Source organism: Heterodontus francisci, chromosome 11 (genome assembly GCF_036365525.1).
Source record: "Heterodontus francisci isolate sHetFra1 chromosome 11, sHetFra1.hap1, whole genome shotgun sequence".
NCBI classification, from domain to species: domain Eukaryota; kingdom Metazoa; phylum Chordata; class Chondrichthyes; order Heterodontiformes; family Heterodontidae; genus Heterodontus; species Heterodontus francisci.
Genome location: NC_090381.1, coordinates 22,766,581 through 22,779,675, shown reverse-complemented (window position 1 = coordinate 22,779,675; position 13,095 = coordinate 22,766,581). Strand labels below are relative to the sequence as shown.

Genomic DNA, 13,095 nt, shown 5'->3' with positions numbered 1-13,095 from the left:
AGCTCATTAAATATCAGGCAGCACTTATACACAATTGAGGACTCTGCAACTCCTGGAATGAGGCAGGGACCTTCCAGTTGTTTCAAGCATTTCTCAGTCGAGCTGAGGCATAAAGTCATGGATACAGATAACATACAATGGGCCTGGGATCTCCGAGACACAGCTGTACACACCATCAGTCCAGAGCATGACACACAGCCAAGACACACTTTCCAGCCTCAGTCATATTCTCTCACTAAATCTCCTCATTTGCCTTCTATCCCTTAGTCTGAGACTAGGGTGGGGTTGTGTGATACTGGGTCTGACACTGGATATGAGGGGTGGGTGATATTCACTGTGTGTGAGGGGTGGCTAACACTGGGTGTGACTCTGTGTGAGGGTTCCGTGACACTGGGTGTGACTCTGTGTGAGGGTTCTGTGACACTGGGTGTGACTCTGTGTGAGGGTTCCGTGACACTGGGTGTGACTCTGTGTGAGGGTTCCGTGACACTTGGTGTGACACTGGGTGTGACTCTGTGTGAGGGTTCCGTAACACTGGGTGTGACTCTGTGTGAGGGTTCCGTGACACTTGGTGTGACACTGGGTGTGACTCTGTGTGAGGGTTCCGTAACACTGGGTGTGACTCTGTGTGAGGGTTCCGTGACACTTGGTGTGACACTGGGTGTGACTCTGTGTGAGGGTTCCGTAACACTGGGTGTGACTCTGTGTGAGGGTTCCGTGACACTTGGTGTGACACTGGGTGTGACTCTGTGTGAGGGTTCCGTAACACTGGGTGTGACTCTGTGTGAGGGTTCTGTGACACTTGGTGTGACACTGTGTGTGACTCTGTGTGAGGGTTCCGTGACACTTGGTGTGACACTGGGTGTGACTCTGTGTGAGGGTTCTGTGACACTGGGTGTGACTCTGTGTGAGGGTTCCGTGACACTGGGTGTGACTCTGTGTGAGGGTTCTGTGACACTGGGTGTGACTCTGTGTGAGGGTTCTGTGACACTGGGTGTGACACTGGGTGTGACTCTGTGTGAGGGTTCCGTAACACTGGGTGTGACTCTGTGTGAGGGTTCCGTGACACTGGGTGTGACTCTGTGTGAGGGTTCCGTGACACTGGGTGTGACTCTGTGTGAGGGTTCCGTGACACTTGGTGTGACACTGGGTGTGACTCTGTGTGAGGGTTCTGTGACACTGGGTGTGACTCTTTGTGAGGGTTCCGTAACACTGGGTGTGACACTGGGTGTGACTCTGTGTGAGGGTTCCGTGACACTGGGTGTGACTCTGTATGAGGGTTCAGTGACACTGGGTGTGACATTCGGTGTGACTGTGTGAGGGTTTTGTGACACTGGGTGTGGCTCTGTGTGAGGGTTCCGTGACACTGGATGTGACTCTGTGTGAGGGTTCTGTGACACTGGGTGTGACTCTGTGTGAGGGTTCCGTGACACTGGGTGTGACTCTGTGTGAGGGTTCTGTGACACTGGGTGTGACACTGGGTGTGACTCTGTGTGAGGGTTCCGTGACACTGGGTGTGACTCTGTGTGAGGGTTCCGTGACACTGGGTGTGACTCTGTGTGAGGGTTCTGTGACACTGGGTGTGACACTGGGTGTGACTCTGTGTGAGGGTTCCGTAACACTGGGTGTGACTCTATGTGAGGGTTCTGTGACAATGCGTGCGAGGGGTTTACGTGTGGCCCTGGTGTAACTGACTGATGAGAGTGTATGTTGTGTTTTCAGTGCATTATCTTCAGTGTCACATTTCACTGATTTCCTTCAACTTTGAGCAAAGTCCATGACTTGCAACATCCTGTTTACAGTTAAATAAAATATTTGGCAAAAAATGTGCCAATGTCAGTACTGCGGAGTATCCCTTCCATTGGGAGCACGGGGACTGGACCCTCTGCGCTGGGACCAAGGGGACTGGACCCTCCGCATTGGGACGAGGGGACCAGACCCTCCGCGCTGAAACTGAGGTGATCGGACCCTCCGCGCCGGGACCCAGGTGACCGGAACCTCTGCGCTGGGACCGAGGTGACCAGACCCTCTGTGCTGGGACCCAGGTGACTGGGCCCTCTGCGCTGGGACTGAGGGGACCGGACCCTCCGCGCTGAGACCAAGGAGATTCGACCCTCCATGCTGAGATTGAGGGGACTGGACCTTCTGCGCTGGGACTGAGCGGGCTGGGAGTGAGGGGACAGGACCCTCTGCACTGGGACCAATGGGACTGGATCCTCCGCGCTGGGATTGAGGGTGCTGGGACTGAGGGAACTGGACCCTCTACACTGGGACCAACGGGACCGGACCCTCAGCGCTGGGACCCACGGGACCACATCCTCTGCGCTGGGACTGACGGGACCACACCCTCTAGGCTGGGACCAAGGGGGCCACACACTCAGCGCTGGGACCGAGGGGACCACACCCTCAGCGCTGGGACCGAGGGGGCCACACCCTCAGCGCTGGGACCGACGGGATCACACCCTCTGCGCTGGGACCGACGGGACCACACCCTCTGCGCTGGGACCGACGGGACCACACCCTCAGCGCTGGGACCGACGGGACCACACCCTCTGCGCTGGGACCGACGGGACCACACCCTCTATGCTGGGACCGACGGGACCACACCCTCAGCGCTGGGACCGACGGGACCACACCCTCTATGCTGGGACCGACGGGACCACACCCTCAGCGCTGGGACCGACGGGACCACACCCTCTGCACTGGGACCGACAGGACCACACCCTCTATGCTGGGACCGAGGGGGCCACACCCTCTGCGCTGGGACCGAGGGGGCCACACCCTCTGCGCTGGGACCGACGGGACCACACCCTCTGCGCTGGGACCGACGGGACCACACCCTCTGCGCTGGGACCGACGGGACCACACCCTCTATGCTGGGACCGAGGGGGCCACACCCTCAGCGCTTGGACCGACAGGACCACACCCTCTATGCTGGGACCGAGGGGGCCACACCCTCTATGCTGGGACCAATGGGACCACACCCTCTGCGCTGGGACCGACGGGACCACACCCTCTATGCTGGGACCGACGGGACCACACCCTCAGCGCTGGGACCGACGGGACCACACCCTCTGCGCTGGGACCGACGGGACCACACCCTCTATGCTGGGACCGAGGGGGCCACACCCTCTGCGCTGGGACCGACGGGACCACACCCTCTGCGCTGGGACCGACGGGACCACACCCTCTATGCTGGGACCGAGGGGGCCACACCCTCTGCGCTGGGACCGACGGGACCACACCCTCAGCGCTGGGACCGACGGGACCACACCCTCTGCACTGGGACCGACAGGACCACACCCTCTATGCTGGGACCGAGGGGGCCACACCCTCTGCGCTGGGACCGACGGGACCACACCCTCAGCGCTGGGACCGACAGGACCACACCCTCTGCGCTGGGACCGACGGGACCACACCCTCTATGCTGGGACCGAGGGGGCCACACCCTCAGCGCTTGGACCGACAGGACCACACCCTCTATGCTGGGACCGAGGGGGCCACACCCTCTATGCTGGGACCAATGGGACCACACCCTCTGCGCTGGGACCGACGGGACCACACCCTCAGCGCTGGGACCGACGGGACCACACCCTCTACGCTGGGACCGAGGGGACTGGACTCTCCATGCTGGGGTTGCAGTCACTATCGCTGACTGACAGTCTGCACTCAAACATGTTTTGAGTTGAGGGTTGCTCAATCTAAGACTGACAACAGTCTGTATCAGATAATCAGCTGACCCACATCTCAGATTACCATGTGTTCAACAACTTGCATTTAGATAGCGCCTTTAATGTCGGAAAACATCCTACAACCTTCACAGGAATGTAATCAGACAAATATTGATGCCAAAATGAGAGCAGAGAACCAAAAGCTTGGTCAAAGGGGGAGGTTTTAAGAAGCATCTTAAAGGAGGAAAGGGAGGCAGAGATGGGGAGAGGTTTAAGGAGGGAATTCCAGAGTTTAGGGCCTAGGGAGCTGAAGGCATGGCCGCCAATGGTGAAGTGACGGGAGTTGGGTATGTGTAAGAGGCCAGAATTGGAGAAAAAGAGGGTTGTGGGACTGGAGGAGATTCCAGAGATTGGTGGTGGGTGGGGAGGGGAGGGGTGAGGCCATGGAGGGATTTATAAACTGGGATGAGAATTTTAAAATCGAGGTGTTGCTTCACTGGGAGCCAGTCTAGGTCAGTGAGCACAGCGATGATAGGGGAATGGGATTTGGTGCGAGTTAAGACATGGGCAGCAGAGTTTTGGATGAGCTCAAGTTTATGGAGAATCGAATGTGGGAGAACAGCCAGGAGTGCATTGGAAGAGTCAGGTTTAGAGGTAACAGAGGCATGAATAAAGGGTTTTAGCAGCAGATGAGCTGAGGGACGAAGTTGGGTGATGTTACAGAGGTGGAAATCTGTGGCCTTAGTGATGGCACAAATATGAGGTTGGAAGCTCATCTTGGGGTCAAATAGGACGCTGAGGTTGTGAATAGTCTGATTCAGCCCGAGGCAGTAGCCAGTGACAGGGATGGAGTTGGTGATGAGGGAATGGATGTGCTCCCTGACTCTTATCAAACTTGGTGTTGTCACACACTGGGGGTGGCAGGTGTGGGAGCGGAGGAGCTTTACCCTTCATTTAGATTTGAAAAAAAAGTCTCAAACAGGCAGTGGGGTAACGGGTATTGAGAGGACATGCAGGAAGGAGGTGGGTTGGAAGATGGAAGGAATGGGCATGGTTTGGATTGGTTGGCTGTGGAAAAAAGAGGCACAGTGAGGTGGAAGGGAATGGAGTGGGGGTGGGGGTGGGGGGGAGTGAGTGGGGGGGTGTCAGGTGGGGCACAGAGTGCGAGGCTTTTGCAAGTGTTCACAGGCCTTCCTTACGAAGCAAAAATAAACAGCAGCACAGAGTTTTCTTTATCAGGAGTCCCGTGGCAGACTACTCAGATTCGAGATTAAAGAACAGGGCTTGGCTGTGTTGCTGTGGGCTGTGCGTTTGTGAGGCCCCAATGCCTGGCAGCTGGGTGCCTCTCACAAAGCAGCTTTGATAAGCACATGGCAGAGAGCGCTGAGCAGTGGAAGGGGAGGAGAGCTGCTGACTTGTTAAACTGTAATCGAATTGCTGAGCTGTCCTTACCATCACTGGACGACTTCTGAGCGTTTGTCTAAGTGCGAGTCTGCCGCTGATTGACATTGTGACGTTTCATCAGACTGCTAAGTCCCGTGTTCCCTCGCCGGGGACAGCTTTCTGGGTTCGTCCCAGACGCGTCGCACTCTTATCCCTGATCTGATCCCTGCCAGGGTCTAACTGCTCACCTCTCTGCTCTCCCCCTCCCCCCCCCCCCCCCCCCCCACCATCATTCTTGTTGCAGTAATATGGCGGATGCACTGGCGAGTGCCACCTGTGAGCGCTGCCGCTCGCACTTTGACCCCTCCGAGCGGATTGTGAACAGTAACGGAGAGCTGTACCATGAGAAGTGCTTCGTCTGTGCCCAGTGCTTCCGGCAGTTTCCAGGAGGAGTCTTTTATGAGGTAAGAGCAACTCATCCTTTGCTTCAGCCTGTGACAGTGAACCAAACAAAGCTGCATTTCTGTAGTGCCTTTCATGACCTCAGGACCTCCCAGAGGGCTTCACAGCTAATGAAGCAGTTTGAAGTGTAGCCACTGCTGTAATGTTGAATCGAGTTCAGGATTCTGCCTGGTGTTAGGGGCGCAGGGCATTGGTCGCACTGGGTTAAGGTAGAGGCAGCCTAGTCACCCAGTGTCGGGCAGTGATTAGACTGGCGCAGGGCAATGGGTGAAAGGGTGGGGTGTCAGCTGGGTTTAACTTCACCTGTCCTGTCCTGCAATGACCAGCTGCATGAGTGCTCCTATTAAATGCTGTGTCTGTCTGAACCTTCATTGTGCCTGTCATTCTTACTGCCCCTTCAGAAGACAACAACAGACCTGGCACTGCCCATTAACTGTCGGGAGGAGCCAGACCATGTTCCATTCTGGATAGAATTTAAGGAGCAGCGTTCTCCAGATTGAGCATCCTTAACACACTCCTGCAAACCCTCCTCCTGTGCAGACCCTCCCCTTTCGCAGACCCTCTCTTTTTGCAGACCGTCCCCCTCCACGGACCCTTCCCCTCCACAGACCCTCCTCTCTGAAATACACACCCGCAGACCCTCCCCCTCCGCTGTCCCTCCCCCTCCACTGTCCCTCCCCCTCCACAAATCGTCCCCCTCCACGGACCCTTCCCCTCCACAGACCCTCCTCTCTGAAATACACTCCCGCAGACCCTCCCCCTCCGCTGTCCCTCCCCCTCCACAAACCCTCCTCCTCCACAGATCCTCCCCTCTGAATATACTCCCGCAGACCCTCCCCCTCCACAGACTCTCCTCTCTGAAATACACTCCCGCAGACCCTCCCCCTCCGCTGTCCCTCCCCCTCCACAAACCCTCCCCCTCCACAGACCCTCCTATCTATAATACACTCCCACAGACCCTCCACTCATGGCTACGAATCCCACAGGTGCTGTGAGCCCTGCAGTCACACACACATCTCTTTGCAAATATGCTAACTCATTATCTCGTTGGTGTGCATGTGTACAGCTTTGCCCAGACCAGTTGCAGGTTGTGGGTTTGTCTTTCAGTCTGGTGTAACTGGTGATATTTATCTCCTTTGTTTCAGTTTGAAGGCAGGAAATATTGTGAACATGATTTCCAAATGCTGTTTGCACCTTGCTGTGGACAATGCGGTAAGAATAAAGTTTAGGGGCTTTCCAAGTGTTGGAGTCATCGAAATCATTGTGTGTGTCCTTGTCAGTCTGTGTGCCTGTGTTCTTGTGCACAGTGTCTGCATGTGCGATTGTATAAATGTGCATGTGAGTGCATGGGTGTGTGTGTGTGTTCATGTATGAGGTATGTCAGTGTATGGACTTGCATGTATGTTCACATGTGTTTGTATGCGTGTGTGTCTGTTTTTGTTTATTGAGCAGTGCTCAGGTCATTCCCTATCTCATCCACTGATTGATTTGATATTGTTAATCCTATTCTTATTTCCACTTTCTCACTCTCATGTACTCTGGCTGAGTGGATCAGTGAGCCCTGTGCTTTGTCACTGATCCATCCAAGCAAAGGAACATCTCACGGCTGGTAGGTAAACTGTGCCAGTATGAGGGTCAGGGGGTGCAACAATTCACCTCTGGCTCTTCACACGAGGGAGAAATTTAATTGGATTTGTTTCTGACCCTGCTGAAAGGACATCTCAGAAAGGGACTCCATTCAGTCCTAGCCCCTGCACATATACACAGTGAGACCTGTACAAACAGACACTCCCAAAAACAGACATTTATTGTCAGTCCCAGTTAACTTGTACTGTAAAAGATTGTTTTTTATTATTCAGTTGTGGGATGCGGACATCATTGACTAGGCCACCATTTATTGCCTATCCCTAATTGCCCTTGAACTGAATGGCTTGCTAGGGCATTTCAGAGTCAACCACATTGCTGTGGGTCTGGAGTCACATGTAGGCCAGACCAGATAAGGACAGCAGATTTACTTCCCTAAAGGACATTAGTGAACCAGATGGGTTTTTACAAAAAATGACAATGATTTCATGGTCACCATTAGACTAACTTTTTCAATTCCACATTTATTAATTGAATTCCAATATCACCATCTGCAGTGGTGGGATTCAACTCCATGTATGTCCTCAGAGTACGAGTTAAGGATTACTAGTCCAGTGACATTACCACAATGCCACTGCGTCCCCTTATATGTGGCACATTCTGAAACCACAGATACTCCTAAATTATGGACTATGGACAACCTTCAATGTTACACATCCTTTTACACCTTTAAACACGGGACATAGCCTGACACAACATATTGAAATGTTCAAACTATGTATCTGGGTCTGAAGATCATGATGACTGATGGATTTTAACTGAATTCCTTTCTGTACCCACTGGTCCTCAAGGATTGAAATCAGCACCCCCCTCCCCACCATCCCCACCCCCACCCCCTCCCCACCATCCCCACCCCCTCCCCGCCATCCACACCCCCCACCGCCCCTCCCCACCATCCCCACCACCCCTACTCCCTCCCGCCACCCCGACCCCCTCCACACCATCCCCACCCCCCCGACCACCCCCACCCCACCCACCACCCCAACTCCCCCACCACCCCCCACCCCCCCGACCACCCCCACCCCACCCACCACCCCAACACCTCCACCATCCCCACCCCCCCGACCACCCCCACCCCACCCACCACCCCAACACCTCCACCATCCCCCCCCCCCGCCACCCCACCCCCCTCCCCGCCACCCCACCCCCCTCCCCACCATCCCCACCCCCCCCACCCCGCACCATCCCCCCCCCCACCATCCCTGCCTGTATCGGTTTTGAATCGTCACCGCAGCCGCTGTCAATATATAAAATGACCATTTTGAAAATAAGGACACTTGCAAAAAAAAAGACAGTTTCTGTCAAATCTTGGTGTCTGTAATTTTCAGGTTTCACTGTAATTTAATGTCTATTCGACTATCCTATAATCACAATCTCTGCCACTTCTAACTACTTAAGCATTCAACCATCCCATTCAACATCAGCAGACACAGTGAGTCCTGGGGAGTCGAGACAGCTCATGATCTTATCATCCACAGTCTGTAGCTTAGACTATTGTGGAGTCCGAGGATGGGTTTTGTCCAATGCAAGCCCGATATCCCCAAGTTTGCAGAAAATGCAAATGAGTTAATTGCAAAATTGGGAAGTATTTCTGCAGCTTTCTTTCAGATGGATATTCTTCCAGGTCTCCTTTGGGTCGGACTTTCTCCAAGTTTCATTTGGGATGGATTTTCTTCTGATTAGTTAGGAAACACCTACATTTGTTAGGCAGCCCTACACACTCTACTCCACACTTGTTCAGCACTGCCTGTTGGAGAAGGACTGGCCCTCAGTAGCAATATTGCTTGTTTAGTGTTTCATTCCTATATTTTGTTTTCTTCTACCTATCCAGGCGAATTCATCATTGGCCGTGTCATCAAAGCAATGAACAATAATTGGCATCCGGACTGCTTCTGCTGTGAGATTTGCTCTGTGGCTCTGGCTGACTTGGGCTTTGTCAAAAATGCGGGCAGGTACGTTCAGACAAAGAAATCAGCTTGATTAAATACGAGTGGATAAAAAGGCCTCAATTTGATGTCAAATAAAAAAGGCCCTCAGGTCCTCAGTGCTTGGGCAAGAACCAATTGAATATACTGTCTTCACTTGGTTTCTTGGAGTTATAAACCTAATCCTAACAAACATATATCCAATGCCATTTGCTTTATCGTGACAGATTATCTAGTTGGGGGATAATTTATTAGGGGTAGACAGTGGGGTAGTGGTAATGCCACTGAACTAGTAATCTGGAGGCCCAGGCTAATGCCTTAGAGGCACGGGTTCAAATCCCACCACAGCAACCAGTGGAATTTAAATTCGATTAATCAATAAATTTAATTGCTTTTTAAAAAGTCTGGAATTGAAAGCTAGTCATAGTAAAGTTGCCATGAAACTATCATTGATTGTCATAACATTGAACCCCTCTGGTTCACGCTTGTCCTTTAGGGAAGGAAATCTGCCGAATTTACCTGGTCTGGCCTACACGTGACTCCAAACCCACAACAATGTGGTTGACTTTCAACTGCCCTCTGAAATGGCCTAGCAAACCATTCAGTTCAAGGGCAATTAGGGAAGTGCTATCCTTGCCAGCGATGTCCATATCCTATGAATGAAAAAAAAAGATGCCTACTAGAGAATGTGCTTGTGCCTTTTGCAGAAGAATTGATTCGCAGTTAGCTTATAGTATTGAACTCTTTCATTAGCATGTATCCAGTTTATAATGTTGGTGCTGTCTCTGAGTCTGGTCACTGAGACACAAGGGACATATTTCAGCACAGGTGTCTGCTTAGAGTGAAGATGGAAATGAAATCCATTACTGCTATTTTTCAATCTGTTTTTGTTCCATTAATCTTACACACAAAGGAACATATGGCACTGAGAAAAGATGGGCACTTCATACTTTGTGAAAATGTAATTTAATGTTCAAATATGTTGAAATTACAGACAAATACATTGATCAATATTGTACACAAATCATATACAGAATAACCGTTATGTGGTAGAAAGCACAGAGAAGGGAAGCAGGTCCTGGACAGAGCTGTGTGTATGAGGAAGGGAATTCAGGGGCCCGCGTGCTACAGCTCTAGAGTGGATATATCAAACTGCAAGTATATCCTGGTCACAACACTGCATTTTTATAGTGTCTCTCACAGCAATTTACACAAAAAACACAGTGGGGGTGGAATGTGTTGTGCAGAGAGTAACAGCGAGGCTGGAGAGTGTTGTACGGCGAGTGACAGCAAGGCTGAAGAGTGTTGTACAGAGAGTAACAGCGAGGCTGGAGTGTGTTATACAGAGTAACAGCGAGGCTGGAGAGTGTTGTAACAGCGAGGCTGGAGAGTGTTGTAACAGCGAGGCTGGAGAGTGTTGTACAGAGAATAACAGCGAGGCTAGAGGGTGTTATACAGAGAGTAACAGCGAGGCTGGAGAGTGTTATACAGAGAGCAACAGCGAGGCTGGAGAGTGTTATACAGAGAGTAACAGCGAGGCTGGAGAGTGTTGTACAGAGAGTAACAGTGAGGCTGGAGAGTGTTATACAGAGAGTAACAGCGAGGCTGGAGAGTGTTATACAGAGAGTAACAGCGAGGCTGGAGAATGTTGTAACAGCAAGGCTGGAGAGTGTTATACAGAGAGTAACAACGAGTTTGGAGAGTGTTGTACAGAGAGTAACAGTAAGGCTGGAGAATGTTGTACAGAGAGTAACAGTAAGGCTGGAGAGTGTTGTTCAGAGAGTAACAGTAAGGCTGGAGTGTGCTGAAATAGAGATTAATAATGAAGTTTGTAGAGAGTAACATTTGGCTTAAATGTGAAGCATAGAAACTGTGTGATTGGTGTGTATGACAGAGAGAGTAATAGTGGTGTTAGAATGTAATATACACAGAGTAATGGTGAGTGTTTGTGTTACTCTCGGTAATATGATGAAGTTTCTGTGTTACATGAAAGGAGATTCAAGGAGTCATGATACAAAACTGAAGCTGACGTAAGTGAGATGGATTGATACTGGGGGTATAGTGTTGGAGGCCAGTGGGTGAGGAGCCTGTGGAAGGTTGGAGGCCTCGTTGGGGATGTGGGAGGGATTCCGGAGGTCAGGGATGGGGTATCCGATCGCAGGGGTGGGTTTGGCGAGGGAAGTATGGGTTGAAGGCTGGGGTCAGGATTTAGATTTTTAACACTTGAACCTCTAAACTGATCCAAAACCACCCCTTTTCGGGGGTTAAAATTCCCTCCCCACCCCGAGTGCCTAGGCTGGGTCAGTAAGACTGGGCACTTGAGCAACGTATCAGAGGGCTTTTGGAGAACTCGACCTCACTATCAGTCAGCAGGAGCACAGGAAAAGGAGAAAACAGGAAAAAGGACCAAAAAGCCTGCTGATATTAATAGCACCAAAAAATTAACACTCAAATATTGTTTTCATATGAAGGCTGACTGCCATTTATTATGGTATAATGCAGTATGATATAGAAATATCTATGAATTACCATATTAATACTATGTGAGACCTATATGTGTGTGTGTGTGTGTGTGTGTGTGTATCTATTTATATCAGACAATTTTTATATACAAGGAATGGCTGTATCAGTACTGACCGGGGTCTGATACAACAGGAATGGCTGTATCAGTACTGACTGGGGTCTGATATAACAGGAATGGCTGTATCAGTACTGACCGGGGTCTGATATAACAGGAATGGCTGTATCAGTACTGACCGGGGTCTGATATAACAGGAATGGCTGTATCAGTACTGACCGGGGTCTGATATAACAGGAATGGCTGTATCAGTACTGACCGGGGTCTGATATAACAGGAATGGCTGTATCAGTACTGACCGGGGTCTGATACAACAGGAATGGCTGTATCAGTACTGACTGGGGTCTGATATAACAGGAATGGCTGTATCAGTACTGACCGGGGTCTGATATAACAGGAATGGCTGTATCAGTACTGACCGGGGTCTGATATAACAGGAATGGCTGTATCAGTACTGACCGGGGACTGATACACCAGGAATGGCTGTATCAGTACTGACCGGGGACTGATACACCAGGAATGGCTGTATCAGTACTGACCGGGGTCTGATATAACAGGAATAGTTGCATCAGTAATGACCGGGGTCTGATATGACAGGAATGGCTGTATCAGTACTGATCGATTGGCTACTATTGGAGTATTGTGTGCAGCTACTGACGAGCACCACTACAGACCGAGCTGGCCGAGTCCTAAAGGACATAGCTGCTAGCCTGGGTCTGCGGCAGGTGGTGGGGGAACCAACACGAGGGAAAAACATACTTGACCTCGTCCTCACCAATCTGCCTGCTACAGATGCTTCTGTCCATGACTGTATTGGTAGGAGTGACCACCGCACAGTCCTTGTGGAGACGAGGTCCCGCCTTCACATTGAGTATACCGTCCATCGTGTTGTGTGGCACTATCACCATGCTGAATGGGATAGATTTCGAACAGATCTGGCAATGCAAAACTGGGCATCCATGAGGCGCTGTGGGCCATCAGCAGCAGCAGAATTGTACTTAACCACAATCTGTAACCTCATGGCCCGGCATATCCCCCACTCTACCATTACCATCAAGCCAGCAGACCAATGCTGGTTAAATAAAGAGTGCAGGAGGGCATGCCAGGAGCAGCACCAGACATACTTCAAAATGTGTCAACTTGGTGAAGCTACAACACAGGACTATCTGCGTGCCAAACTGCGTAAGCAGCATGCGATAGACAGAGCTAAGCGATCCCATAACCAATGGATCAGATTGAAGCTCTGCAGTCCTGCCACATCCAGCCGTAAATGGTGGTGGACAATTAAACAACTAACTGGAGGGGGTGGCTCCACAAATATCCCCATCCTCAATGATGGGGGAGCCCAGCAAATCAGTGCGAAAGATAAGGCTGAAGCATTTGCAACAATCTTCTGCCAGAAGTGCCGAGTTGATGATCCATCTCGGCCTCC

The 13,095-nt window shown here is 51.5% G+C and overlaps 1 protein-coding gene across 6 annotated transcripts in view; it reads left to right on the top strand.

Annotated features, from left to right (window-relative positions):
* LOC137375135 (LIM and senescent cell antigen-like-containing domain protein 2) overlaps positions 1 to 13,095 on the top strand; it is a 222,943-nt gene that overhangs the window by 72,862 nt on the left and 136,986 nt on the right. For 3 of the 6 annotated variants that reach the window (XM_068041808.1, XM_068041807.1, XM_068041810.1), the window contains exons 2-4: positions 5,359 to 5,518; positions 6,662 to 6,728; positions 8,992 to 9,112. In XM_068041808.1, coding sequence (XP_067897909.1) covers positions 5,359 to 5,518; positions 6,662 to 6,728; positions 8,992 to 9,112 — 348 coding nt within the window. Of the gene's footprint in view, positions 1 to 1,850; positions 1,988 to 2,023; positions 2,046 to 5,358; positions 5,519 to 6,661; positions 6,729 to 8,991; positions 9,113 to 13,095 lie in introns of those variants that run through there. The other 3 variants (XM_068041813.1, XM_068041812.1, XM_068041809.1) reach the window with 3 other exon arrangements.